The sequence below is a fragment of the Eleutherodactylus coqui genome, chromosome 8, assembly GCF_035609145.1.
Source record: "Eleutherodactylus coqui strain aEleCoq1 chromosome 8, aEleCoq1.hap1, whole genome shotgun sequence".
Classification (NCBI taxonomy): Eukaryota; Metazoa; Chordata; class Amphibia; order Anura; family Eleutherodactylidae; genus Eleutherodactylus; species Eleutherodactylus coqui.
Window position 1 is genome coordinate 38,581,227 of NC_089844.1, and position 27,385 is coordinate 38,608,611.

Genomic DNA, 27,385 nt, shown 5'->3' on the forward strand with positions numbered 1-27,385 from the left:
AAGTGACGTTTTTCCGGTGGTGTGGAGCCGCAGGCTGGGTTCTGGTGAGTGCAAGCGGGTGTAGTCGGGTGGTCCGAGATTGGAGATTGAGGATGGCGGGTGTGAGATTAGAATACACCCGGAATAGGTTCTGTACACGGGTGTAATGTGTAGTGTCATGTATGGGGCGAGGCCTTAGAGGATTACGTCCAGGTATGGCTGACCACAGGCTGGGCGGTGTCCGGGCACCAGAGGCTATTAAAGGGATTGTCCACTGTCAAAGGGATTGTGTCTGTATAATAAAAAGTTCTGCAGCTTCCTAATATACTTTGTATCAGCTCTTCACTGCGTCCAAGATCTGTTTGCTGTCAGTGAATGGAAGAATTATTGTTTACACCCAGAGGCTGTAACCCGCTACAGACCAAATGCTTCTCACAGCTGAGGGTTTGTTACAGTTGTATCCAGTCCCAGCAAAACTTCCATGTAGCCTCGTTTCCATCCCAACTTGATGCGTACAGGATCAGGGCCAATGTGGAAAAACCTAAAACAATTATAATTTTGGTATCGTTGTAATTGTACTGAACCGCAGAAAAAAAATGTATCTTCTCATTTCGGCCGGTGTCACACAGGCGGATTCCAATGGCGAAATCCACGATCAGCGTTTATGTGGAGGATCCGCAGCAAAACGCACGCTTGAAAGACATGTAAAAATGGCTTTTTGCTTCACGCACATGGACTAGAATTGCGTATTCCGCGAGCGGAGGAAAATCGCAGCATGCTCTATTTTGCTCTGCACTCCGCACGGACGGCCTTCATTGAAGTCAATGGATGCTATCTGATCAGCAGCCCATACGCAATTAACATTCAGTATGGGCTGCGGGTAGCCGTGTCAGCGCTAAGCGAAGACGGGGGGAATAAAAGCAGTGAGAAAAACAAACTATTCTGCGTATAACTGATGGTAAGCTGCTGCGGTCATCCTCAATACAAGAAAACCAGGTAGGCAAGGTCACCGGCCAGGCTCGCATGTGGAATCCAACCCGTTCATGTGAGCCCGGCCTAATGCTGGATGATTAACACTGTAAAAAAAAAAAATGGCAGAATTGATGTTTTCTCGCCTTGTTCTAAAAAAAAATATCTAATAAGAGTTTTCCGATACATTATGTGCACTCACAAATGGTACCAATAAAAACAATTCGCCACGCAAAAACAAGCCCTCATGCACCCATGCCAATGAAAAAATAAAAAAGTTATGGCTGAAAAGGAGATTAGAATCCAAAAAAAATCGTCGCGTCTTAAACGCCAAAATAAACTGCATTCTTCTGGGTTACGACTAGAGATGAGCGAGCATACTCGGTAAGGCGATATACTCGAGAGAGCATCGGCTTTTTCGAGTACCTGCTGGCTCGTCCCTGAAGATTTGGGGGGCCGCGGGGGTTGCAGAGGGGATCAGGAGGGAGAGAGAGAGGGATCTCTCTCACTCTCCTCCCCGCTCTCCCTCGCTGCCCTGCGGTCCCCCCCAAATCTTCAGGGACGAGCCAGCAGGTACTCGAAAAAACCGATGCTCTCTCGAGTATATCGCCTTACCGAGTATGCTCGCTCAACTATAGTTACAACTAATGCAAAAGGAAGGTGAAGCTGGGAACCTTAGTAGCCAAGCAAGTTGCTGCTTTCTTGTACCAGAGAGCTTCTGATAAATGAAAGCTGGGATCTGATTGGCTGCCATGGACAACTACATTACTTTTTCCTTTGCTCGCAGTCACTGGGCGCTGTTACAGCCAATGACTGCTCAGCAATGATCGTTGAGCTCTGTCAATCAACCGCCAGTGATTGGAGTTAGTTGCAGGCAGGCCTTCTTAAGGGGGTGTACATCCCTTTTAAAGCAATTGGCATATTGCTAAGATATGCTGGGGGTCTGACCCCCTCTGGGACTTCCTCCACCCAGCATGAGAATGAAGGGGTTACAGTGTCGATTTCATGTTGCACCCCTTCACAGCAGCTCTCCCTGCTGCACAGGACATACAAGTACTTGGAGCTGCTGCGGGAGTACCGTGAATGGGATGCAGTGATAAACGACAGCTGCAGCCCTTCTTTTTCCTCCCTCTCTCCTCTTTGGCGGATGAGGGCAGATCCCACTCAGTACATATATGTTCTACAATGTCGTTACCGCTGATCAGGTTTCTTTGCTTAGTTGCCTTTTTGTCTGCAGTTTTCTTCCACTTCCTTTACTTCTGCTGTAATTTCTCTCTTTACTTTCAGGCGGCTCCTGCATCCTCATTTTTCTAAGTTACCATAATGGAGTTCCCAGATCTCGGGAAGCATTGTTCAGAGACGACCTGCAAGCAGCTGGGTAAGGATCCTACTCACAATTTAGGGAGAACAGAAGGGGCAGACAAAAGGAAAATTCGCTCACCAGCCCACTCCATGTCTCCGGAGAGCACCGACATGTTTGTCCATCCAGATATATATTTTCGTATTTCTTGTTCGTGTCATTGGGGGACACAGCGTTGACCGTGGGTATAGCTGCTGCCACTAGGAGGCGGGCACTAAGGGAAAAAAAAGTTAGCTCCTCCTACCAGCTATACGCTCCTGCCGGCACTGAGCCAAATCCATTTTTAGCTTAGTGTCTGTAGGAGGCAGACCTCTTTGTCTTCGGTCTTCAAGTACCGTTTGGATACAGGCAGGCAGGACTGTCCCTGTTACTCCGAAGAGGACAAACAGAACGGAGTTAACCATTCTGTTGTCAGCCGCGACCTCAGAAGAAAAGCAGGCATGTCTGAGCATTAACTTGAACGTGGACCGCCAGCCATGGAGCACTCACTAAAGGCAGGTGAGCGCCAGGGGGGTGGGGGGAACAGTGCCACAATTATAGAGTACGCTGCTGGTGGACGCCTGGGTTCATCACGATGGGTGAATATGTTCGGTCATGGATCACTAGGGTAAGTATCCCGGATCAGGTGTGAGTCCCTGTTCCTACTCCTTTCATCCCCATTAGCAGGCGTAGGCAGACTGAATGGGGAGCTGGGGGGTATACAGTGTCCCTGCTGCACAGACCCATTGCTCTAAGGGAGCTGTTGGACACCCCCATGATACCCTTCATGTCTCTGACACAGCACCATGGGCATGTTCAGACGCCGGCCAGGCCTGCTTGAGTCCCCGACTTCAGGCCTGTTAAGGCCACCCCACGGGGTGGAGCTAGCATGCATCATGCCGTGGGGAGGGTTTTTGCCTCTCCTCCAATCGTTCAGCCCCTCTGTGTTATGGCCCATTTACACATTACGATTATCACTCAAAATTCGTTCAAGAGAATTGAAGCAATAATTGTTCAGTGTAAACGCAAAAAAATCGCTCACTATTGATTCGTGATTATCGCTAGCTTCTCGTTGCGTGTAAACGCTCCCCGATTCACATAGAAGGTAAAGCGCTGAGCAAAAAGCCAGCCATGTCTTTCAGACTAAATGCTCTGCACAGGCGCCGACCACCTTAACCCCTTGAGTGGCAGGTTTCCTACCACCCTGTCGTGCCCACCAGGGCAGGTTTTTTAAAATGGTCTAATCATTGAATCTCAACTAATTTTGCAGTTGCGTCTCAAGAGCCATAACCTTTTCATTTTTCCATTGACATGGCCATATGAGGGCCTGTTTTTTGCGGGACAAGTTGTGATTTTTTAAACAGGGGGGAGGAAAAAAAGAATTGGGGAAAAAGAAAAAAAGGGGCCATGTCATTAAGGGGTTAAATAATGTATTAACTTCCTTCTCTGGGTCATTACGACGCACACGGATACCACATGTGTGATTGTATTTTTGATTTTTTACAAAGTAAAGGGAGACAAGTGTTTTTTTTATTTTTTTAATAATTTTTTTACTTTTTTTTTTTTTTTTTTTTAATTTTTTTTTTTTTGTCCCTTTAGGGGACTTCCACAGGGACCCATCAGGACCCCTGATCACATTCCGGGGGTCCGATGGTGACAGCCCTTTACATGCTGCAGTGACAGCCCTTTACATGCTGCAGTCACATAGACTGCAGCATGTAAAGGGTTAACACAGCAGAGATCGGAGGTTTTCTCTGATCTCTGCTGTAAGAGCTGGTACCTAGCTGTCCCCTGACAGCTAACAACCAGCTCTCCCTGCCACAGAGACCATCGGCTTGCTTCTGACAAGCCGATGGTCTCTATGGCAACCTGTAAACAAAGCAGGACATTGCCGACATGTCGGCAATATCTTCTGCTGGTTTTTCAAAGCCCTTGCTTTGTTCTCTGTGGGACTGTGCAGGCAGAGCACACTGTCACAGCTTGTGGCATTGTGCTCTGCAGCTCCCATAGTGATACATAGCCCGGAAATCTTCCGGGCTATGTTGCTATGAGCAGTGGAGCTCGTCCCCGGAAATTTTCCGGGCGTGCCACTCAAGGGGTTAATGGTGACATCAGCACTCGTGCTGTCGTTAAACGACCGTCGGCCCGTGTAAGAGGGCCATTAGGCCAATGGGCGTGCCGGCTCAGCTGTTAGAAGCTTCTGCTTTGTATCCTGGAGTTGCAGCTTCAAATCTGACCGAAGCCAAACTCTAGATGGTCAGCGCTCCCATTGGTCTCGGCTTCCTGCTTTACTTCAGCAGCGTGATGCGCTGGGACTTGTGGTCCCACGTTGCAAGTCCTGAAACAACTGAAATCCACTCAGAGTCCAGCAACTTCTGTTGCTCCACAGAACGGCTCCGGTTTGGGTAAGTTGTGCTTGGCGGCTAAGCCTCCTGCTTGTTACCCCTCCTGCTTGTTGAGGCAGGGACAGAATACATATTTATTGAATATAGGCAGTGGGCCTTTCCAAAAACATTTGGGAAAAAAAATCTATTTGGGCTGCCTGTGACCGTCCTCAGTGTACTGGGTCTCTGCTGGGGGTAGTTGTCCTAATTCATATGCAGCCAGCTAAGTGTTACAGCAGGCTTGCGCAAAATTATTTCCTGGCTCTGTGTTGGCTGTTACATCACCGCTGTATTCCAGTCCACAGTGCAACAATCTGCAGTTATTTTACATACTCCAGGGCCAGTAGTGGTGAGGCAGGGACAGAAGACATATTTATTGAATATAGGCAGTGGGCCTTTCCAAAAACATTTGGGAAAAAAAATCTATTTGGGCTGCCTGTGACTGTCCTCAGTGTACTGGGTCTGTGCTGGGGGTAGTTGTCATAATTCATACGCAGCCAGCTAAGTGTTACAGCAGGCTTTCGCAAAATTATTTCCTGGCTCTGCTGTGCGTTCCGTAAGCGAAGTCAACCTCCAACCACAGACCAATAAGCGGCACATTTAATTACAGCGTTCTGTTTTTTCACTACTGTTAATACACCATGCGTAGGGGTAGGCCTAGAGGGCGAGGACGCGGAGGCCCAATTCAGGGTGTGGGCACAGGCCGAGCTCCTGATCCAGGTGTATCGCAGCCGACTGCTGCGGGATTAGGAGAGAGGCACATTTCTGGCGTCCCCACATTCATCTCACAATTAATGGGTCCACTCGGTAGACCTTTATTAGAAAATGAGCAGTGTGAGCAGGTCCTGTCGTGGATGGCAAAAAGTGCATCCAGCAATCTATCGAACACCCAGAGTTCTGCGCCGTCCACTGCTGCAACTTAGAATCCTCTGGCTGCTGCTCCTCCTTCCTCCCAGCCTCCTCACTCCATTACAATGACACATTCTGAGGAGCAGGCAGACTCCCAGGAACTGTTCCCGGGCCCCTGCCCAGAATGGGCAGCAAGGGTTCTGAACCCTCTCCCACTGGAGGAGTTTGTCGTGACCGATGCCCAACCTTTTGAAAGTTCCCGGGGTCCGGGGGATGAGGCTGGGGACTTCGGGCAACTGTCTCAAGACCTTTCAGTGGGTGAGGAGGACGATGACGATGAGACACAGTTGTCTATCAGTGAGGTAGTAGTAAGGGCAGTAAGTCCGAGGGAGGAGCGCACAGAGGATTCGGAGGAAGAGCAGCAGGACAATGAGGTGACTGACCCCACCTGGTTTGCTACGCCTACTGAGGACAGGTCTTCAGAGGGGGAGGCAAGGGCAGCAGCAGGGCAGGTTGCAAGAGGCAGTGCGGTGTCCAGGGGTAGAGGCAGGCCAGACCGAATAATCCACCAACTGTTTCCCAAAGCACCCCCTCGCGCCATGCCACCCTGCAGAGGCCGAGGTGCTCAAAGGTCTGGCAGTTTTTCACTGAGAGTGCAGACGACCGACGAACAGTGGTGTGCAACCTGTGTCGCGCCAAGATCAGCCGGGGAGTCACCACCACCAGCCTCACCACCACCAGCATGCGCAGACATATGATAGCCAAGCACCCCACAAGGTGGGACGACGGCCGTTCACCGCCTCCGGTTTGCACCGCTGCCTCTCCGCCTGTGCCCCAACCTGCCACTGAGATCCAACCCCGCTCTGAGGACACAGGCACTACCGTCTTCTGGCCTGCACCCACACCCTCACCTCCGCTGTCCTCGGCCCCATCCACCAATGTCTGTCAGCGCACTGTCCAGCCGTCGCTAGCGCAAGTGTTGGAGCGCAAGCGCAAGTACGCCGCCACGCACCCGCACGCTGAAGCGTTAAACGTGCACATAGCCAAATTTATCAGCCTGGAGATGCTGCCATATAGGGTTGTGGAAACGGAGGCTTTCAAAAGTATGATGGCGGCGGCGGCCCCGCGCTACTCAGTTCCCAGTCGCCACTACTTTTCCTGATGTGCCGTCCCAGCCCTGCACGACCACGTCTCCCGCAACATTGTACGCGCCCTCACCAATGCGGTTACTGCCAAGGTCCACTTAACAACGGACACGTGGACAAGCACAGGCGGGCAGGGCCACTATATCTCCCTGATGGCACATTGGATGAATTTAGTGGAGGCTGGGACAGAGTCAGAGCCTGGGACCGCTCACGTCCTACCCACCCCCAGAATTGCGGGCCCCAGCTCGGTGGTGGTATCTGCGGCGGTGTATGCTTCCTCCACTAAACCACCGTCCTCCTCCTCCTCCTACGCAACCTCTGTCTCGCAATCAAGATGTGTCAGCAGCAGCACGTCGCCAGCAGTCGGTGTCACGCGGCATGGCAGCACAGCGGTGGGCAAGCGTCAGCAGGCCGTGCTGAAACTACTTAGCTTAGGAGATAAGAGGCACACGGCCCACGAACTGCTGCAGGGTCTGACAGAGCAGACCGACCGCTGGCTTGCACCGCTGAGCCTCCAACCGGGCATGGTTGTGTGTGACAACGGCCGTAACCTGGTGGCAGCTCTGCAGCCTCACGCACGTGCCATACCTGGCCCACGTCTTTAATTTGGTGGTTCAGCGCTTTCTGAAAAGCTACCCACGCTTGTCAGACCTGCTCGTAAAGGTGCGCCGGCTCTGCGCACATTTCCGCAAGTCCCACACGGACGCTGCCACCCTGCGACCCTGCAACATCGGTTTCATCTGCCAGTGCACTGACTGCTGTGCGACGTGCCCACACGGTGGAACTCTACGCTCCACATGTTGGCCAGGCTCTATGAGCAGCGTAGAGCTATAGTGGAATACCAACTCCAACATGGGCGGCGCAGTGGGAGTCAGCCTCCTCAATTCTTTACAGAAGAGTGGGCCTGGTTGGCAGACATCTGCCAGGTCCTTGGAAACTTTGAGGAGTCTACCCAGATGGTGAGCGGCGATGCTGCAATCATTAGCGTCACCATTCCTCTGCTATGCCTCTTGAGAAGTTCCCTGCAAAGCATAAAGGCAGACGCTTTGCGCTCGGAAACAGAGGCGGGGGAAGACAGTATGTCGCTGGATAATCAGAGCACCCTCTTGTCTATATCTCAGCGTGTTGAGGAGGATGAGGAGGAGGGGGAAGAGACAGCTTGGCCCACTGGTGAGGGTACCCATGCTGCTTGCCTGTCATCCTTTCAGCGTGTATGGCCTGAGGAGGAGGGGGAGGATCCTGAAAGTGATCTTCCTAGTGAGGACAGCCATGTGTTGCGTACAGGTACCCTGGCACACATGGCTGACTTCATGTTAGGATGCCTCTCTCGTGACCCTCGCGTTACACGCATTCTGGCCACTACGGATTACTGGGTGTACACACTGCTCGACCCACGGTATAAGGAGAACCTTTCCACTCTCATACCCGAAGAGGAAAGGGGTTCGAGAGTGATGCTATACCACAGGACCCTGGCGGACAAACTGATGGTAAAATTCCCATCCGAGAGCGCTAGTGGCCGAAGGCGCAGTTTCGAGGGCCAGGTAGCAGGGGAGGCGCAGAGATCAGGCAGCATGTACAGCACAGGCAGGGGAACACTCTCTAAGGCCTTTGACAGCTTTCTGGCTCCCCAGCAAGACTGTGTCACCGCTCCCCAGTCAAGGCTGAGTCGGCGGGAGCATTGTAAAAGGATGGTGAGGGAGTATGTAGCCGATCGCACGACCGTCCTCCGTGACGCCTCTGCCCCCTACAACTACTAGGTGTCAAAGCTGGACACGTGGCCTGAACTCGCGCTGTATGCCCTGGAGGTGCTTGCTTGTCCTGCGGCTAGCGTCTTGCCAGAGAGGGTGTTTAGTGCGGCTGGGGGAATCATCACAGATAAGCGTACCCGCCTGTCAACCGACAGTGCCGGCAGGCTTACACTCATCAAGATGAACAAAGCCTGGATTTCCCCAGACTTCTCTTCTCCACCAGCGGACAGCAGCGGTACCTAAACAATACGTAGGCTGCACCCGCGGATGGAAGCATCGTTCTCTATCACCATCCAAAACGGGGACCTTTTAGCTTCATCAATCTGTGTATAATATTCATCCTCCTCCTCCTGCTCCTCCTCCTGAAACCTCACATAATCACGCCGAACGGGCAATTTTTCTTAGGCCCACAAGGCTCAGTCATATAATTTTTGTAAACAATTTTTATACATTTCAATGCTCATTAAAGCGTTGAAACTTTCACCACAACCAATGTTTATTTTAACTGGGCTGCCTCCAGGCCTAGTTACAAATGAAGCCACATTAACCAAAGCGATTAATGGGTTTCACCTGCCCTCTTGGTTGGGCATGGGCAAATTTTCTGACGTACATTAGTACTGTTGGTACACCAATTTTTGGGGGCCCTCGCCTACAGTGTAATCCAATTAATTTTTTGCCCACCTGCATTAAAGCTGACGTTACATCAGCTGTGTTGGGCACTGCAATGGGATATATTTATGTACCGCCGGTGGGTTCCAGGGAGCCACCCATGCTGTGGGTCCACAGGGAGTTGTAACTGCATGTGTCTACTTCTAAAGAACCCCAGTCTGACTGGGGCATGCAGTGTGGGCCGAAGCCCACCTGCATTTAATCGGACGTTACCTCAGCTGTGATGGGCACTGCAATGGGATACATTTATGTACAGCCGGTGGGTTCCAGGGAGCCACCCATGCTGTGGGTGCACACGGAATTCCCATTGCGGAGTTGTACCTGCCTGTGACTATTTATAAAAAACCGCGGTCTGACTGGGGCATGCAGACACCTTGACAGAATGAATAGGGTGTGGCACATAGGTTCCCCATTGCTATGCCCACGTGTGCAGCTCCTGATGGCGGTGGCACAGGATTATATTTCTCATTGCTTCTGTACAGCATTGTGGGCTATCGCCCCGCCCCTTTTAAAGAGGGTCGCTGCCTAGCCGTGCCAACCCTCTGCAGTGTGTGCCTGCGGTTCCTCCTCATGGCAGACGCACATATAAATAGACATGAGGGTGGTGTGGCATGAGTGCAGCTGAAGGCTGCGCAGGGACACTTTGGTGTGTGCTGTGGACACTGGGTCGTGCAGGGGGGTTGGGCAGCATGTAACCCAGGAGAAGTGGCAGCAGAGTGTCATGCAGGCAGTGATTGTGCTTTGTTGGAGGTAGTGTGGTGCTTAGCTAAGGTATGCCATGCTAATGAGGGCTTTTCAGAAGTAAAAGTTGTTGGGGGGGGGGGGGGGGCACTCTTGCCGCTATTGTGGCTTAATAGTGGGACCTGGGAACTTGAGATGCTGCCCAACATGTAGCCCCTCTCCTGCCCTATCCGTTGCTGTGTCGTTCCCATCACTTTCTTGAATTGCCCAGATTTTCACAAATGAAAACCTTAGCGAGCATCGGCGATATACAAAAATGCTCGGGTCGCCCATTGGCTTCAATGGGGGTTCGTTACTCGAAACGATCCCTCGAGCATCGCGATAATTTCGTCCCGAGTAACGAGCACCTGAGCATTTTGTCTCTATCTATCTATCTATCTATCTATCTATCTATCTATCTATCTATCTATCTATCTATCTATCTATCTATCTATCTATCTATCTATCTATCTATCTATCTATATATATATATATATATATATATATAGTCTACAGCTCCTCCTTCCATAGGGCAAATGATGGTATTACAACCACACTCCTATCAGCCGTATGTTAATGGCATATGGGCGATCGTACTAGTGTGGGAGTATTCTGACAATTATGTCTGTACTTGTGGCCTATCTAAAGCCAATCTTGCATGATTGGATGTGAATTGCGGATTCTGCTGTAAAACTTGGGCGTTGAAAGGCATGCATTTTCAATTCTGCGAGCGGAAGAATAATCGCAGCATACTCTATTTTGCTGCGGAATCCGCACAGACACAATGGAGGTGTCCGACCCACAACCCATACCCATGTCATCACTAAGAGCCCATTTACTCACAAAGATAATCTTTCAAACGACTGAAAGATTGAAATATTTAGTGATCTATTTGCATAAACTGTTAATGATTATTAACACTTTATCATCTTCATTTGCACGTAAAAGGGCCTCCAGGAGCTGCTTGCAGAGCTCAGTGTGGGATTAATCACTTGCCCAGCTGTGTGCATATCTGCATTGTTCTGCTGGTGGCTGACAGCAGATTACAATGTTATCTGCCGTCTCCGGTGGAGATAACAGCCTGTAGTCTACTGAGAGATAAATGTGTTTGCTTTACTTCTCAGTAGAGGAACAATGAATTTTAAGTTCACCTTAAAATTATTGTTCAAACGAAAAGTGCTCGCGTTTTACATGTAACGATTGTCGCTCATTTTTGGCCGTTTGAACAAATTTTGAGCAATAATCGTTACGTGTAAAAGGCCCTTAACCCTTTCCAATCCACTGTCTGACGTCTGAAGGCATTATGATTTAAGCCTGTACAGCTCCGATGTTGGAAGACGTCCGGCGGGGTCTCTTACTGTATATTGCCAGCCTCTCTGCTGTCGGAGCCTATCCAACGTGTCACCTCGTGCAGTACTGGCTTTAGCCAGCAGATAGTGCCGTTGTATAATGGCAGAAAAAGAGTAAGCACCCTAGGAAAACCAGAATACAAATTGGATTGGAAAGGGTTAAGCGATGGTGCAGGAAATACAAAAAAACTGTACTGCACATGACCACCTGCGAGCGTCCGCGGTCATCTGCAATACAGTTCCTTACTGGAGATGAGCGAACGTACTCGGATAAGCACTACTCGTCCGAGTAATGTGCTTTATCCGAGTACCTCCCCGCTCGTCCTGAAAGATTCGGGGCGCGCTGCGGAGCGGGGAGCTGCAGGGGAGAGCGGGGAGGAACTGAGGGGAGATCTTTCTCTCCCTCTCTCCCGCCCGCTCTGCTCCGCTCCCCGCTGCGACTCACCTGTCAGCAGCGGAGCGCCCCGAATCTTTCAGGACGAGCGGGGAGGTACTCGGATAAGGCACATTACTCGGACGAGTAGTGCTTATCCGAGTACGTTCGCTCATCTCTATTCCTTACCATACGCAGGATGACCAGCCGGGCTCACAGTCGGAATCCGTTGCGGGCCACCTGCATGCGGATTCCGCCCCGTTGTGTGGGCTCAGCCTAATTGTCTGATGTTGTGATCTGGTGATAAGGTTCAGATATTGTGAATACTTTATTTTAAAATCCGCAAGTTGGTTTCTGACCTCTACTACGACTAAGTGCGCAGTCATGCGCCAGAAACGCGTTAGAGAAGTTTTTAGCAGTGGTGATTTATTTATTTATTTTATCTTTTTTACAAAAAACTGGGCTTTTAACCCTTTCCTGGAGCAGCCGGAGCTCTTTAGAAACAATCTATGGAACCGAATGAGCGACTTTGAATATGAGATGCAAATAGTTATTAGACCTCATCCGTTTCTTCTTCTCCCGCAGATTTTCTACCTCTCAAATGTGATGCTTGTGAGCAAATATTCTGCAAAGACCACATAACGTACGCTCTCCATAGCTGCAGCTCCACGTACAAGAAGGTAACGTCTTGTGGTAAGAGAACCGCAGTCCTCTACAGAGGAGCTTATCTGGTTGTCTTACGCTGTGCTGTCTCCTCTGCTCTTTTTCAGGATGTGCAGGTTCCAGTTTGCCCCCTGTGTAACACGCCGATCCCCGTTAAAAGGGGCCAGACCCCAGACATCGTTGTCGGGGAGCACATTGATCGTGACTGCAAGTCTGACCCGGCTCAGCAAAAGCGCAAGGTGAGAAGACAGATGACTGCTTGAAGTGGAAGTGTCATTTTAAGGGATTTTAAAGCCTTATAATTGGTTTGGGCCCCCCTTCAGTCAAGCATTAAGGAGGGCCTAAAGACTTTATTATCAGGTATGAATGTTCATGTGTTCAATCTTTGGCCCATGTAAACGTCAGCAATCAGCCAGCTAACTGGTAAAATGCTTGTCTGCTGATCACTGACATTTATGTGGGCAAGAAAATCCTTTCCCCCAAGCGCAGGGGGCTGGGGTAGAGAGGGAGCTGGGCTGAAAGACTGATCCCTCTAGCTCCGCCCCTCAGCCCCGCTCTCGGGGAAGCCCTGGGAAAGTCCTTATCTCTCCAAATATGGGGAGATATGTAAGAGATCCCCTGTAACTCTGCCCCCTCTCTCTCCCTGCTATGGGGGATTCCAAAGCTTTTTTGCGATCTTCTATTGATTTCAATAGGGCTGGCATTGAAAACAATAGGCGCTATCTAAGATTTTTTATTATAGTAACTTGCAGTGAGTGAAAATATCGCAAATGAGAATGAAACCATTAAAAATCATTGGTTTGAAACTCATAGAATGTGAAACAATGATTTTGAAACCAGTGATTTTTCACTCACTCTCGCATCGCCAGTGTGGAACAACTGATTATATTAACCCATACTTGCAATTCAGTGGTCAATCTACAGGATCAGTGATAAATGATTGATCATTGGGAGTCACTGCAGTCATGTGACTGTCACACCCCACCACTGCCAGGTGGATGGAGCAGTAATGCGCATGCATGACCACAACTCCTTTTACTTCTATGGGACTCCGCCTTGTCTATCTCCTGGAGTGCCATAGAAGTGATTGTATTGGTTATCATGCATATGCACCACAGCTTCATTCACCGAACAGACTCGGGGTGCGCCATTCTCCTGATCGCAGAGTCTCAGCAGTCAGACCCTAAGCAAACAATCCTGTAAAAGGTAATACTTGATTTTCGTGGAAAAACACCTTTAAGTGAATGGGGCTGAGGTGCCGACACGAATAGTAGAGAAGAGTGCGCTGTTAAGAAGATGGAAAAAAAGTCGGATCCCTTTTGTTTTCGTTTTTTTTTAACTATTCGTACACAACCTCTTTAGTAATTGATTGCAGCTTTGCAGATCGCAGCATGAACGCCCAGTCCTTCTATCTTTCTCGATGTTGTCATCAATATAATCAGTTTCTGTGTCTACCTTTTAGATATTCACTAATAAATGTGGGAAGCAGGGCTGCCGGCAGAAAGAGCTTATGAAAGTGATATGTGAAGACTGCCATGGAAACTTCTGCCTCAAGCATAGACATCCACTTGACCATGATTGCAAAGGCAAGAGCGCCCCCATCTCCCGGGCAGGGTGAGTCCTTAGTGGCATGAATGTATATGCACAGAAATCGTATTACTGGGAAACAACCATTTATCCATCCTTAAAAAGTAATGGTCCCTTTACAGGGGCTAAGGATCTCAATTCTCGTTTGTCCGACAGAATGAACTGGTGACATCATCACCAGCTCTTTCTCGCTCAGCAGCCTGTTTAGATTCTTGTTCATAATCGTACAGTCCTCGGGCACTTATCGTTTAGTGTTTCGTATTCCTATGTGAAACACTGAACGATCAGTGTATAAACGGCACGAGATGGCGCTGATTGACGAGCGAGAACCTCATGATTTTATCTCATCATTCAGTCTTTGGCTCATGTTTAAACAAAACGATTATCATTCAGTTTTGTTCGTTTGAACGATTTTCTGAATTATCATTGTTTCATTTTAGCTGCACTCTAAAAAAAAATACAAAAAACTTTTCATATTCCAGAGCCATGTGTCAAAAATTTTGATCATTGAGGGTCCCGGTGCTGAGACCCTTGCTGATCCCTGAAATGAGAGGGCTGCAGCACTTACACAAGTTTTGTGCCCCTTGAGCTGTCATCATTGCTTGTTGGCTCGTCTCTGCTGCTGAAGACAGGCGTATAGATGTCTGTAGAAGTCCATGCTGCCATCTTCCACTGCCGAGAGGAGCCGGCAAGCAATGCTGACAGCTAAGGGGATGAGCGCTGCTGCCTCTTCATTTCAGTGATCAGTGGGGCTTTCCACACGTGGAACTCCAGTGATCAAAACTTTTGGCACATCGCTATGACATGCCAAAAGATTTTTAAAAGTTTGGTTACTTTTTTAAGGAATATTCTCCAGCAAAAGCCATTTATGACTTATTTATAGATGTTTGATTGGTGGGAGTCTGACCTTTTGGGAGAATGGGGGTACCTTTGTCTCCCATCGCTGGTCCAAATCCAGTCTAAGGTGGGAGAAGATGGCTGTCATTTTCATGGGTATCCAAGGAGAGTGACACAAAAAGCCAGATAAGTACCCTTCGCTATTTGTTAATCTCCTGAGCAGGAAGGCCTGCTATCTTCAGAATGGTACTACCCCATATGCCTGACTAGTGGGGGTCTCAGCAGGATTACCTTACCGATCAGATATTTCCATCTTATCCTATGGCTGTGTTGGTATACTCTTGCAATGATTATCTGCATTGAATTTACTTAAAAGAGGATTTCTAGGGCTGAACTATAGGGCAGCAAGCAGGATAGGTCATCAGTAGTTGATTGAAGAGGGGTCTGCCGCCAATCAGCTGATTACTGGGCTGCTGTGTAAGTGTATGGAGCCAATATGTTGCCAGAAGCACACAGCTTAGTACACACCTCATTGGCCAGGTTTTTATTGAAAGCACAGTTTGCATTCACTTGAATGGGAACTGTCTCTGCAATACCATTTCGGGCCACTGCAGTATGTACAGAGCTGTGTGTTTTCGGCAACACCTTGGCTCCGTATGGCATCCCAAGTGGTGGACCCCCACCGCTCAATACTAAGAGTAGAACATCAATAGTTCAGTCCTGGAAAACCCTGTAATGGCACTAGAGAGTAAGGTAATTCTTTTATTTTCCAGGCACGCTGCATTGTTCAGGTCTCAAGCCTCCTCTTCCAAAGCTTCAGCTTCCTCTAGTCACACAGTAGCCAAACCAGCAGCACAACCTCAGCGCAGCAGGTACCGGAAAAGAACGGTTGTTATGTAGTAGGCGATATATTTTTGCAGCAACTTTGATTTAAATTTATGTACATCTAATCTGCTACTATTTTATGATTGATGTCATGTCGTCCTGTGTCTTTCAGAGCAAGTGTCCCCAGTGCCCAGCCGCCTGCAGCAGCAGCAGCCACGCTTCAGAATGGATTAGTAAGTGCCGCCCGACCTCATCATGTTTAGCATGAATGCTGCTCCACTAGTTTCTGATCACGGTATTGTGCGCCTACCAGAACCCAACGGCATGAATGATAAATGCACTCGGTAATGCTATAATACTGCAGTACTTTAGCACAGCACACCATTAGGCCGGGCTCACATGACCTTGTTGGGATAGCGTATTCCGCGCATGGGTTTGAAAGTGGAATAAGCTGTACCAATCTCCTATAAGCAACCATATTGCCACTCACACGAATTGCACAAAAAATGCGTGCAAGAAAAATCGCTGCTAGTTCTTTCTTTGGGACGTTTTACTCGAGCATAGAAGCTAAGGCAGTACATGGCGACGGGTGTGACGCAGCAAGTACACAATGTAATTGCGTACTTGCTGCGCTCTGTGCGTGTGCCTCCCACGGGCAGCACACAGCAAATGACGATGGTCTGAGCTCGGCCTTCCTGTGTGCCCTACATAGACACACAGGTAAAACTCTGGGCTGCCTATTGCCATCAGTAGAGCGCGATGTACATGCAGCTCCTGTGCGGGAGGCGTAGACAGTTTGCCTTTTAGTCGCAGCAACCAAGATTTTTGCTAGGATGCGGGTGGAGGAACAGAAGAACGTTGCACTTTACGAAAGGAATATGAAATCGTATGAAGAAAATGCTCTATTCGTTTCGGTTGCTGGTTTCTTGTAACATCAGGTGCATTTTTAAGGCTTTTAGACCCTCTTCCTATTCATGTTGTGATTGGATCTCTATATTTAATAGCATAACATAAATACGTAGTGTGGAAAAAGTTCTTTACTGAAATTTGTAAAATTGGTAAACGAGTCCCATTAAGGGCAGAAACTGATGTAAATGACCTCTCTACACTACATACTGGGGCTATAATGGACTGCCTGAGAGTGTGCAGAGCTGGATGTTTCCAGCACATGGTGGCTCCAGCAAATGAGCAGCGGACTCATGCTGCTGCACTGTTTATGATCCAGCATGCACATTTTTTTTCATGTGGCTTTCCACAGCGGATGCACTACAAGTCATCATTAAATTGACTTTTTTATTGCTTGCGGAGATCGCAGAATGCATCCCTGCAACCCCACCTCCCAGCATTTTCCTCTCTTCCCTAATTGATTTTAACCATAAAATCCGCAGTGCATCCGCAACTGAATTAGCGGGTGTACTGCGGATCGTTAACTCCCATGGAGATGAATGGAGCAGATCCGCGTGTGATCCCCAGTAAAATGGAGCATGCTGTGATTTATTATCCGCGTGTGGCATCCGCAAATCAAAAAGAAACAAATCCTCTGATGTTAAATGAAGTGCGGACGCCCAATGCTTCCCTATGAGCGGCTTGATTTGTGGATCCTGCCAATCAAATCTACCCGTGGACATTGGGCCGAAGTCATCAATTGTGGTAACCTGGAAAACACCTTTAATATATGATCAGTTTGGGCTTAATGTTTTTTGCTGTTTGGTCTTTATAATACTTATTTTTTTTTCTCTTAGACAGAAGAAGAAGCACTACAGAGGGCTTTGGAAATGTCACTTGCTGAAACGGCGCAGAATACAGCTCCACAGCACAGGTAGGTCCTTTATAATTGTGTCCGTTTACGTACCCAAAATTGGTTTCTGTAAAAACTAGATTCATTCTGCAAAATACAAATATTTTTAGATAAGACATAAATTCCCAACCTACAATAACAAAGTGACATTTTCTGTAGGCTTTTTCCAATTTTAATGTGACTGTTGGGGGGTTAATAGAAGTGATTGGGAAAACCACTGTGACACAAGTGTTAGGCCAGATTCACACAGCCGAGAAAATTGTGCAAGATTTGTGCGTTGCGAGACGAACATATCTCGCATGAATATGAACCTCATTCTTTTGAATGGAGTCATATCTATCTTTCCACATTCCTCGGAACACATCGCCTATTGTTTTTTTAGGGGGATAGTAAACTGCGTCGCACGGCGTGCGATGTGAGGTTTCTCATTGAAAACAATGGTAAACGCTTACTGATCCTCCAATGCGGCTGACCTAAAAATGCTTTGCATTGCAGTGAAGACGCACGTTAGCAAGCGCTATCTCGCCCGTGTGTCGGTAGCCTTAGACAGTTCTTCTATTTCCTTCATTGTTTCCCAACGTGAGGGCTACTGTTGTATCATGCAGCTTCAGTCACATCACTCTCTTGCCACTGGGGTTAGATGACTAATGTCATAAGCAAGAAAGAAAATAATGCCCGTTCTCATCCAGCTTTCCTGGCATCATAATTTGGCGTAACTAGGTATAGTGTGACCGCTGGGGGAGATACCGCTGTGTCCATGTTGGTTGTTACCCAGCTCCCCCATAAACAGAATTAGGAAACCGCTGAATGCATTTTTTTTCTTAGGACTCCGTTTCTTAATGGGGGATTTACTCTACATTGATTATACCGGATCATATGCTGTTCTGTCATTTCGCTCCATTTGATGAATTTTGTATTTTCTCCCAGCTCTCAGGAAGAAGAGGATTTGGCTCTAGCCCAAGCTCTGTCAGCTAGTGAGGAAGAATACAGAAGGCAGCAGGCTGTGAGTAGGAACCGGCCAGATAAACACATCTAATGTGCATGACAGCAAGCACCACCCATTGTCTGCACTCATGCCTGCGATTTAATCTGTCACACTTAAAGGGACAATATCATCAGAAACCATCAATCTGTAAATCATTAAAAATTTGACATATCAAAAGTTTTGATCAGTGGTAGTGCTGCTGAGACCCCACCTGATGGCTGCAAGGAGGGGGCTGCAGCGCTTATTGGACAGCTGGGCCCCTTTGACCATCTTTGCTGCTTTTCAGCTCCTGCCAGCAGCCAAAGATGGCCGCATAGAGCTTTCTAAAGACTTCTACACGGCCATCTTTGGCTGCTGGCAGGAGCTGAAAAGCAGCAAAGATGGTCGAAGGGGCACAGTTGTCAGATGAGCGCGGCACCCTCCTCCTCGTAGCCATCAGCTGGGGTCTCAGCAGCACAGACACCACTGATCAAAACTTTTGATCTGTCAAATTTTTAATGATTTACAGATTGATCGTTTCTGATGATCTTGTCACAGATTAAATCGCAGGCATGACACTTCTGATCAAAACTTTTGATATGTCTGAGCTGTCAAAAGTTTATGAAAAGTTCTTTTAAAGTGTTGACACCTAGTACCTGAAAATACTACATGGCACATTGGTAACAATAGAACACTTGTGTTACTATAGCACATGTGTATTATACTGCCTGACCAAGATAAGCAGCTGTGACACTGGCAGGAGCAAAGCAAGAGTGTAGAGAGGCCGGCACAGAGCTGAGTGAAAAAACCTCTTCTGATGCTAGGTCATCAATAGTATTTTCCACGGAAAACCCCTTTACCCGATGAAGTACAGTATGCTTTAGTTTGTTGATTCACTGGTGTGGCTGCAATGCACCCAGGAAACATCTGACCTGTAAGTATGCGATAGGCTGGGTGCAAACTTGTATTCAAAAAGTCCATGCTACGTCCACAAAAAAGGAGGCTTTTAAAACCCAAATGATCCTTGGGTGCAGACCAACCTCTCCAGGACTTGGAAGTTGCTACAGCGTTCACGTCTTCTTCATTGTGCATGCTCAGCCAATCACAGGCTTCAGTGGTGTTTCAGCCATGAACAACTCATTGCTGCTGAAGCTTGCGGTTGGCTGAGTGGTCAAGTGTACAATGAACATCACTTGACACCAGAAACTTCCTTGTTCCGGAGTGCCTCCAATGCACTCGGCGAACATTTGACAGTACGCCTTAGTTTATTTTATGCATCTGCACTATACATAAACCTCAATGTAGTGGTTTGCTCCCGTGTCCTATAATTTGAGACACAATGTACAAGGTACCAATAGACCAACACTCCTCGAGTAATCCTATGAAGAAAAAGAAAAAAAAACCTCTTCCAAATTTCTTCCTCCAGCGCTCTGACCGCCACACTTAGGATTTTGCATGTCTCCTAGCGCAGCATTGTGCACACAGGTAAGTGGAAAGATTTGTGGTTTTTTTTCCTATACTTCTTCTTCGTTGGCGGCGTGTTAGCCTATTGTACCTTGTACTGCTGCTGTTTGTTTTGCACTTTTTACATTCGCCTTTCTGTTTAAAGCTAAATAAACCTGTAATATCTGAATTCAGGAGCAAGGGAGTCGCAGCAGTGCCAAACAGAGCACCTGCAATATCTGCTAGCGCCACATGGACCACCCGTCACTCAGCACAGATACAGGGACTACAAGCAGAATCATCATCCAATCAAAGTGGCGGTGCCGCTCCCGGTTTCCACTTGGCAGAAACGGACCGTGACTTGCATGCATCGAATTCTTTACAGAATGGCTTTGGCAGGATGGCCATTAACTTGAGAATCACTTTCACAGGTGGACACCAGATCATACAGACTGCACAGACTCTCCATCAGGCCCGCAGGCCCTCGTTTTTTGCCTCAGGTTCTCTCTTGGATATTTGCTGAGTGAATTTTAAGTGAAGGTTTTGGAAAGATTTTTATGGATTTGAAAAGAAAATTCCAGGTGACTTCCGTTATGATAATAGTACTTAAAGGGGTCGTAGCAGGATTTCAAGTTGTCCCCTATCCACAGCATGCCGAGATACCCGAGCGGCACCCGCTTGTGTATTTTCATCAGCCACAGTGAAAAGAATGGAGCGCTCCTTTCAGAGTGACTTGACTGCAGAGGGACAAGCAACCCCCGCAGTGACATGAGAGTGGGATGCGGGAGTCCCATTCTCGAGATTAGAGGAGGTCTCAGCAGTTAGACCCCCACCGATCAGCAATTTGTCCTCTATCCTGTGGATAGGGGATAACTTGAAATTGTTGTATAACCTCTTTAATGGGAGAGTCTTATCAAAACTGATGCAAAGGAGGAGTGGAGGACCTACCGGTGGCAACCAATAAGGTTTCGGCTTTTATTCTTCAGAAGGCCTTAGAAAAATGGAAGCTGGGATCGGATTAGTTGATGCGTACAAGTTCTCGACTTTTCCTTTGCACTTGTTTCCATAAATCCCAGCAGGGGGTGAAAATGAGTTCTTCTCTAGAAAGGACCATCTTAGATCATCAGGGGTCCTGACAGGAGGGACATTAAAGGATTGTCCAGGATTTTAACAGAATGGTCACCATCTGTGAAGCTTGTGGAAACCCAACATAGGATAGACTGAAGGGGATGGCACAGGGCTAGAGCCAAATGCCACACCAATCAGTCCTGCAAGACGTGCCATTCAGTGTAGCAAGACTAAACAACATGCTGTTAGGCTTAACCCTACCGTCTTCCCTTTCTTATCTAGACAGGCATTCAGCTGGATGAGTTTTCACAGGTTGCATGGATGGCGGCCATTGTGTTGCATTCCTTTAACAACCCCTTTTAAGGCTAGTACTACACAGCAACTTTGGACTTGCAACATAAAGCCCATTCATGTTTTTTACAGTGTTTAGCATGGCGATTCAAACACTGTAAAACGCCTCCATTGATTTCTCAGAAGAGCGTTCAAGCGCAGCTTTGCTAACACCACGATTTTTGAACAGTGTCTGCACTGTTTTAGTGCATTTCAGCGATTTTTAATTTTTTTTAGCGCACCTAATCATTCATTGCAATGATTAGGTGCATTTAATGACGCTGTTTAGCGCGTTTGAAACCGCCATTCGAAAATGCTGTAAAACGTTGCGTTTAAAAACGCTTGTGTGAGAGCAGCCGAAGTCTCATAAAAGTCATGCAACCAAAAAACGTGTGCAATTTGTTTGCAACTTGCTGTCACGTGACTGTTTGGATTTCTTGCAACAGTCATGCTGCAGTCGAGGAACGTTGCGACCTAATCAGATGGACAATCATTTTATATGATATCGCAGCGTGGCTTTTTGATCTTCATGTTGCCATGTAGTTCTAGTCTTTTAGATTTTTGTGACTTCTTTCGTCTCATTAGGTTGCATTGCATAACACGACCCCATTGACAAATTAATTTGATATTACAGTGTGAAACTATGAACTTCATGTCACACAGATCAGATTCTCCCGGCTTTAGGGGTAAGTTCAGGCGCTGCAGAACTTTTCTTCAGTGCAGCCATTTTTTTTGCTGCAGATTTCACCTTCGCCGTTGTAAGGAATGACATCTCAGGCAGATTTGTTCCACAACGGGCATGCTGCGTATTTTTAAAATCCACACAATTTTTTTTCTGCTACATGTGAAGGGTGTTTTTAAAACCCCATTTGCTAGCATTTTACTGTATTTTGTTATGGATCTTCACCTAAAATCTGCAGCGTCTGAAGATGCACTTACAGCACCATTTATGTTTATATCATTTGCGGCTGGAAATATTCTTGGAGAAAATCTAGCAGTTGCAGTGTGTTCAGAGTTCTGTGCAGGAGGCAGAAGGTCTATTCAGTTTCATTAATGCCAAAGAAATGCTCTATATACTTACTAAGACATGCCTTTCCGTCTGTTTGTATAGCTCACACTTACACTTTTCCATTCCTGTCAGATGTTTATTATAACTCTATGTTTCCAGTTGCAGCCTGGTAACTACTGTACGGACTACAAGCCTCAGCATGCTTCACAACGACAGGTTATCTTGGGAGCTGTAGATGAACAGCAACAAACAGGTTACCTAAAAGAAATCTATATGGTGCTCTATTTCTTATATGGAGACAAGATAGGAGGAGGGGTAAAAACTTAAAATGTTCCTCCATTTATAAACCTCTCTCTATAAATCGGAAGTACAAGCAAAGATAAGAAACTTTGTTATGTAGTTTATTAGCAAAAAAATTCCCCTTTCTCCACTTATCAGACTCCCCAAAATCACAGATAAAATCCACTTCCAGAGAGGATACCGCTTTTTAGCTCCACTGAGAGATCAGGTTACAGCTGCCCATTGAAGTCTATGGAGAAGAAATTGGGATTCACAGCAGAGGCGTAACTTGATGGGGGGCCTCAATGCAAAACCTGTAACAGGGGCCCCAACTATAATGCTTTATTTATAGTACTAGGCTCCTTATATGTGGAAGAGAGGCCTTATGGGCCCCCTAAGGCTCCTGGGCCTGGGTGCAACCGCATCCCCTATAGCTACGCCAGTAATTCACAGATAAAATCCACTTCCAGAGAGAATACGGCTCTTCAGCTTAGGGATCAGGTTACAGCTGCCTGTAGAGGTCTATGAGAAGAACTTTAGGGGTAAGAAGCAGCTGTAAAGTGAGAGAACAAAGAAGCACGTAGGGATGCTGCTGAAAGCTCTATTGAGTGTTTTATTTCACCTCAGTGTATCGTATCTACACTACTTAGTACTGATGTATACATGTATCCTCCATGCTGCTGCTTCTGAGGTACAGAGAGACGGGGGAGCAGGAACTTCTTCATGTGTGCCTTGTATGAAAGACAATATATTAGCTAGCCATCTTCTTTCTCTCCATAGACTTCAATGGGCAGCTGTAATCTGATCTCTCAGTGAAAGCTGTTTCCTTTCTGGAGACGTGTTTTATTAGTGAATGCAGAATAAGTGTGCAGTTAAGGAGTGAGGAAGCAGCCCGATAATTGCAGAAATAAGCGTTTTTCACAAAGTTTCTTATATTAAATTGTACTGTTGATTTATTAGTGATCTACATAGCGCCAACATGGGCTGAAGCGCTGTACAGAAATTGTCACCAGTCCTTGTCCCCATTAGGGCTCACACTCTAAATTTCGAAATAACTTATCAGTATGTTTTTGGAGTCTGGGAGGAAGCCAACATAGACACGGGGAGAACATATAAAATTCACACAGATGTTGCCCTTGTTTGGATTTGACCCCAGCGCTTACCACTGAGCCACCGTGTTTATAATCGGAGGTACACTTTAAAGGGGTTCTCCAGTCTTCTGGAAATAAAGCTTCTTTAATAAAACAGCCTGCAACCTTCTATTACAGTTTGCTTATCAGTTTATCACTATTTCAATCTCTGCTTGCCATCAGTGAATGGACCGTTGTTTACATTCAGAGGCTGAAAGACCACCCCGACACGGTCCTGCTCACACCGTCACAGTTTGTTTCAATGTATTCAGTCGAGGCAATCCTCGGTGAGCACAATACAGTAGCACAAAACTCTTTCTTGTCCTAGACTCCAAACTGATAGCTCTTACTTAAATTGCTACATTCTAACATACTGCAGCAGTGTGAGAGTAAAGGGCCATTTACACCAATAGCGCATAAAATTCACTGGATTGCTGGCTTCTTGCTGAGTGTAAACGCTCCCCGTTCAGCGCTTCACGTAGACCCTGAGAGAAGCCAATGAGTACCCAGCCAGGATCTGCCTGTCTGATTACTCTACACGAGCGCTAACAACCTAGCGGTGACATTGCCGCTCGTGCAGATCGTTTAGCCAACTTTCGTGCGATCTAAATAGGAGAGAAGTCAGGACAAATTTCCTTTGACTGTCACTGATTTAAGCTTTATTTACATAAGACAGGACAATCCCATTATAGGGTTTTTTGGGATCTAAACTATTGATGACCTATCTTTAGGATAGGTCATTAAGGGGTTTGTCAGCAGGGTCTGCTGCTTGGATTCCTCACCGATCTGTTGATTGAAGAGGCCGAGGTTGAGCGCTGCGGCCTCTTCTCCGATCTGTGACATTACGTAAATTTGTCACATGGTCTGAGAGCAGCTCAGTCCTATTCTAGTGAATTAGATTGAGCCACGATACCAGCCAAGCCCATACAATGTATTGCACTATGTCTAGTATGGATTGAAGTTACAGCAGTAATCGGGGTCACTTCAATCAGCTGATCGGCAGGGATCCTGAGCGGCAGACCATTGCCAATCGGCTCTTCATGATCTATCCTTAGGATAAGTTAAGGATTGAAATCTGCTGCAGATATGCACCAAAATCGTCAGCACATCGGCGACGTCTGAACTTGTCCTAGAGCAGGTTTAGGTTGCTTTAACTAGAAAAGGGATCCAATGTTCATTAATCTTAAAGGGGTGGTCTGGGGAGAAAATCTAGAATTCAACCGTGCTCACTGCTATATAAAAACATTAAAAAAGTCATACTCCCTTCTCCTGATCCCGGCAGCTCCTGTTCTGAGCCCAGTCTCCCCTGCATTCTTCCTCCGGCTTTAGCGACGACGATCTATCTCGGACATGTGACCACTGTAGATTATTTCTGGTTATTGGCTGCAGTAGTCACAAGTCCCTGGGACTGGATGTCATAGCTGGAGTCAGAAGAAGGGTGCAGCCGGGGATCGGGCACCATCAGGACGGGAGCTGCGAAAGATCAGATGGGTTGAGTATCGGTACATTTCACTTTAACGGGGTTGTATCAGAAATCACTTTTATCTCTTAGGATAGATGATAAAGTGTGATTGGTGGGGTCTCTCACCAGTGAGACCCCCACCTGTCCCGAGAATGGGGGTTCCATGACCCTCATCTTAAAGTGCCTGACAAACATAACCGAGTACAAGGGCTCAGCTATTTCCAGCAGTCCCATTGAAAATGAATGGAGTGGCACCGCATATCCCTGACCGTCACTGTGTGTGAGTGCGCAGTGCGAGGGGGGGGGGGGGGATATGAGGCCCCCATTCTCGGAATCAGTGAGGGTCTCAGCGGTGATCCCCACCGACCAGGCCTTTATCACCTTTCCATAAGAAAAGTTAATTCTGGATCAACCCCGTTCATTTGTTTTCTCCCCAGTCCACCTCTTTTATAGAAACAATCTGGCAATTGTTTTAACCGACCATAATGCTGTCCCTCTACCCAGCAGGACAAATGCAAACCTCCTTCCAGGTAACTGTGTGCAGTCGTCTCATGCTTCCCCTTGCCTTAGTGTAAGAGACCTACAACCAAGTCTGTGCAGCATGCAGAGGCAGTGTATTGTATAGCACATAGAACTCCATCTACTCGTATAGTAGTCACCCAGCCTCCAATTCAGGGGGTTGCTAGGCAGCCAAAGCTAAAAGACTTCGCAACAGAAGGCATGCTGAGAGTGCTAGTTCCACAGCTGCTGTAGGGGCCACAGGGTGGAGCCCACATTCATAAGCTCTAATCATAGTCAATACCAATTTAATCACTGCTATTCAATCTGTAAGTACATATTAATCCAGTCCATATTTAAAGCTTTGATTACTTTATATCACGGGGGGCCAGATATCCTCTACTGCCTATTATTATATAGTTATATGTATGTATAAGGGTTTATATAAGAACGTTAATGATATTACTTATACATTACCGGAGTGTCTCTCTGCATTTAGTATTTGGGGGATGCAGCCTTCAACCCCTGAGATTGGCAGAATGGGGCAAAGTCTTATATCCTTGGGGGCCATCATTGTGACAATTTCTTTGAAGGGGGTGGGGGTGATTGGCTGACTGGGTTCTTTTCTGACTTATTGCTGTTATTTACAGTGTCAAAGCACCATCTTAGGTCTATGGACACCTTCAAGAGGTTGCAAAATCTGATTAATATAGCTATCATAGATGACATGATCTGAGTACCGACTAATGCTTTCTGCCCCTTTTTGCCGTCTTGTCATTGCAAATTGGGCTACAGTTGAAGACCTGAGTGATCTGAGACAGACTGGTTGCTATGAACTAGCTGCTTGACGTTTTCGGTTGTTAGACAGGGCATCCATAGCAACCAAAGTGTTTCCCATGACTGTTCACTCAAAGCTGAAGTTTCCCTGCCTGGCAGCAGTCTGTCTGTCCTTCTCTATCTCAGTCAGTACTATAAGGCCATATATTCACATGGGGTGGATTTACTGTAGATTTTTGACTATGGAGCAGCATTTACCAGTAGCGATAACGTGGATGAGATTTTCAAAATCTAGTCCACACGAACTGCAGAAGAAAATCTGCACTAAATCGGCGCAGAAATTGATTTATGGTGTAAAATTCAAACCTGCAGCATGTCATTTTTAACAGTGGATTTAGTGCAGAACACTTGCAGATTTCTGCCATAGACTTCAAGGTAGATGACAAAATCTGTACTAAAATCCACAACAGTAGCTGGAGATTTCCTCTGCAGATTTCCCGTGTGGAGCATACGTAGATAATTTACATCAAAATCTGCAACAGTAGGATTTTTAAAACCCATTTTATCCACAAAAATCTGCTCTATGTGAACCTACATCGGATGCGGTTCATGCGTGACAGATTTGCTGTGGGTTTTTTGCATGTGCATACTTGACCCATTTCACCCCATTTGCTGCAGAGTTTGGTGCAGATTTCATCCCTTTTAATGAAATTCAAATTGAAGGAGTGAAATCTGCTGCAGATCCGCGACAAAATCCGCACCACATGCTGTGGATTTACTGCAGATTTTCTCAGCTCCACAATATCTGCAGTGAATCAGCTACGTCTGAACGCTCCCTTAATCAGATTTTCAGAAAATAATACAAAAGTAAAGTAGAACCTTGGTGGCACCTCACCGGAGCGATGACATCCTGCAGAATACAGGACAGTAGTTTTCTATTTAAGCTGGGCATTTTTTACGTAACAGTTGGGATTATTCTAGGAGAGACCCCAACGGTCTTCACCTGCAGGCTCTCTGTGATTCCCATCAAAGCCATCTCCTCAGGTTCTGTAAGTGCCGAGCAGCCGAGGTTTTATTGATACTGTGACAATTTGTAATGTTTGGAAGGGACACTTTCTGTGACAGAAGTCGGCTCCTCCGGGTGTTTTAATTTATAAACCAAATAAATTATGAATGTACCTTCATGTAAAA

General features: G+C 47.0%; 1 protein-coding gene across 3 annotated transcripts; it reads left to right on the forward strand.

The window, feature by feature from the left end:
* ZFAND2B (zinc finger AN1-type containing 2B) lies at positions 1-27,385 on the forward strand. 3 transcript variants are annotated; one of them, XM_066575523.1, is made up of 11 exons: positions 1-44; positions 2,236-2,326; positions 12,110-12,204; positions 12,295-12,426; positions 13,650-13,801; positions 15,385-15,483; positions 15,609-15,669; positions 17,179-17,255; positions 18,162-18,237; positions 19,625-19,683; positions 19,837-27,385. In XM_066575523.1, exons 2-10 carry the CDS (start codon positions 2,272-2,274, stop codon positions 19,643-19,645), a joined length of 768 nt encoding a protein of 255 aa, XP_066431620.1. In that variant the 5' UTR covers positions 1-44; positions 2,236-2,271; the 3' UTR covers positions 19,646-19,683; positions 19,837-27,385. The 3 variants fall into 3 exon arrangements, with proteins under 3 accessions (XP_066431620.1, XP_066431619.1, XP_066431621.1); XM_066575522.1 differs by lacking the exon at positions 19,625-19,683; XM_066575524.1 differs by lacking the exons at positions 15,385-15,483; positions 15,609-15,669; positions 17,179-17,255; ... (1 more) ...; positions 19,625-19,683; positions 19,837-27,385 and having other exon boundaries at positions 13,650-13,805.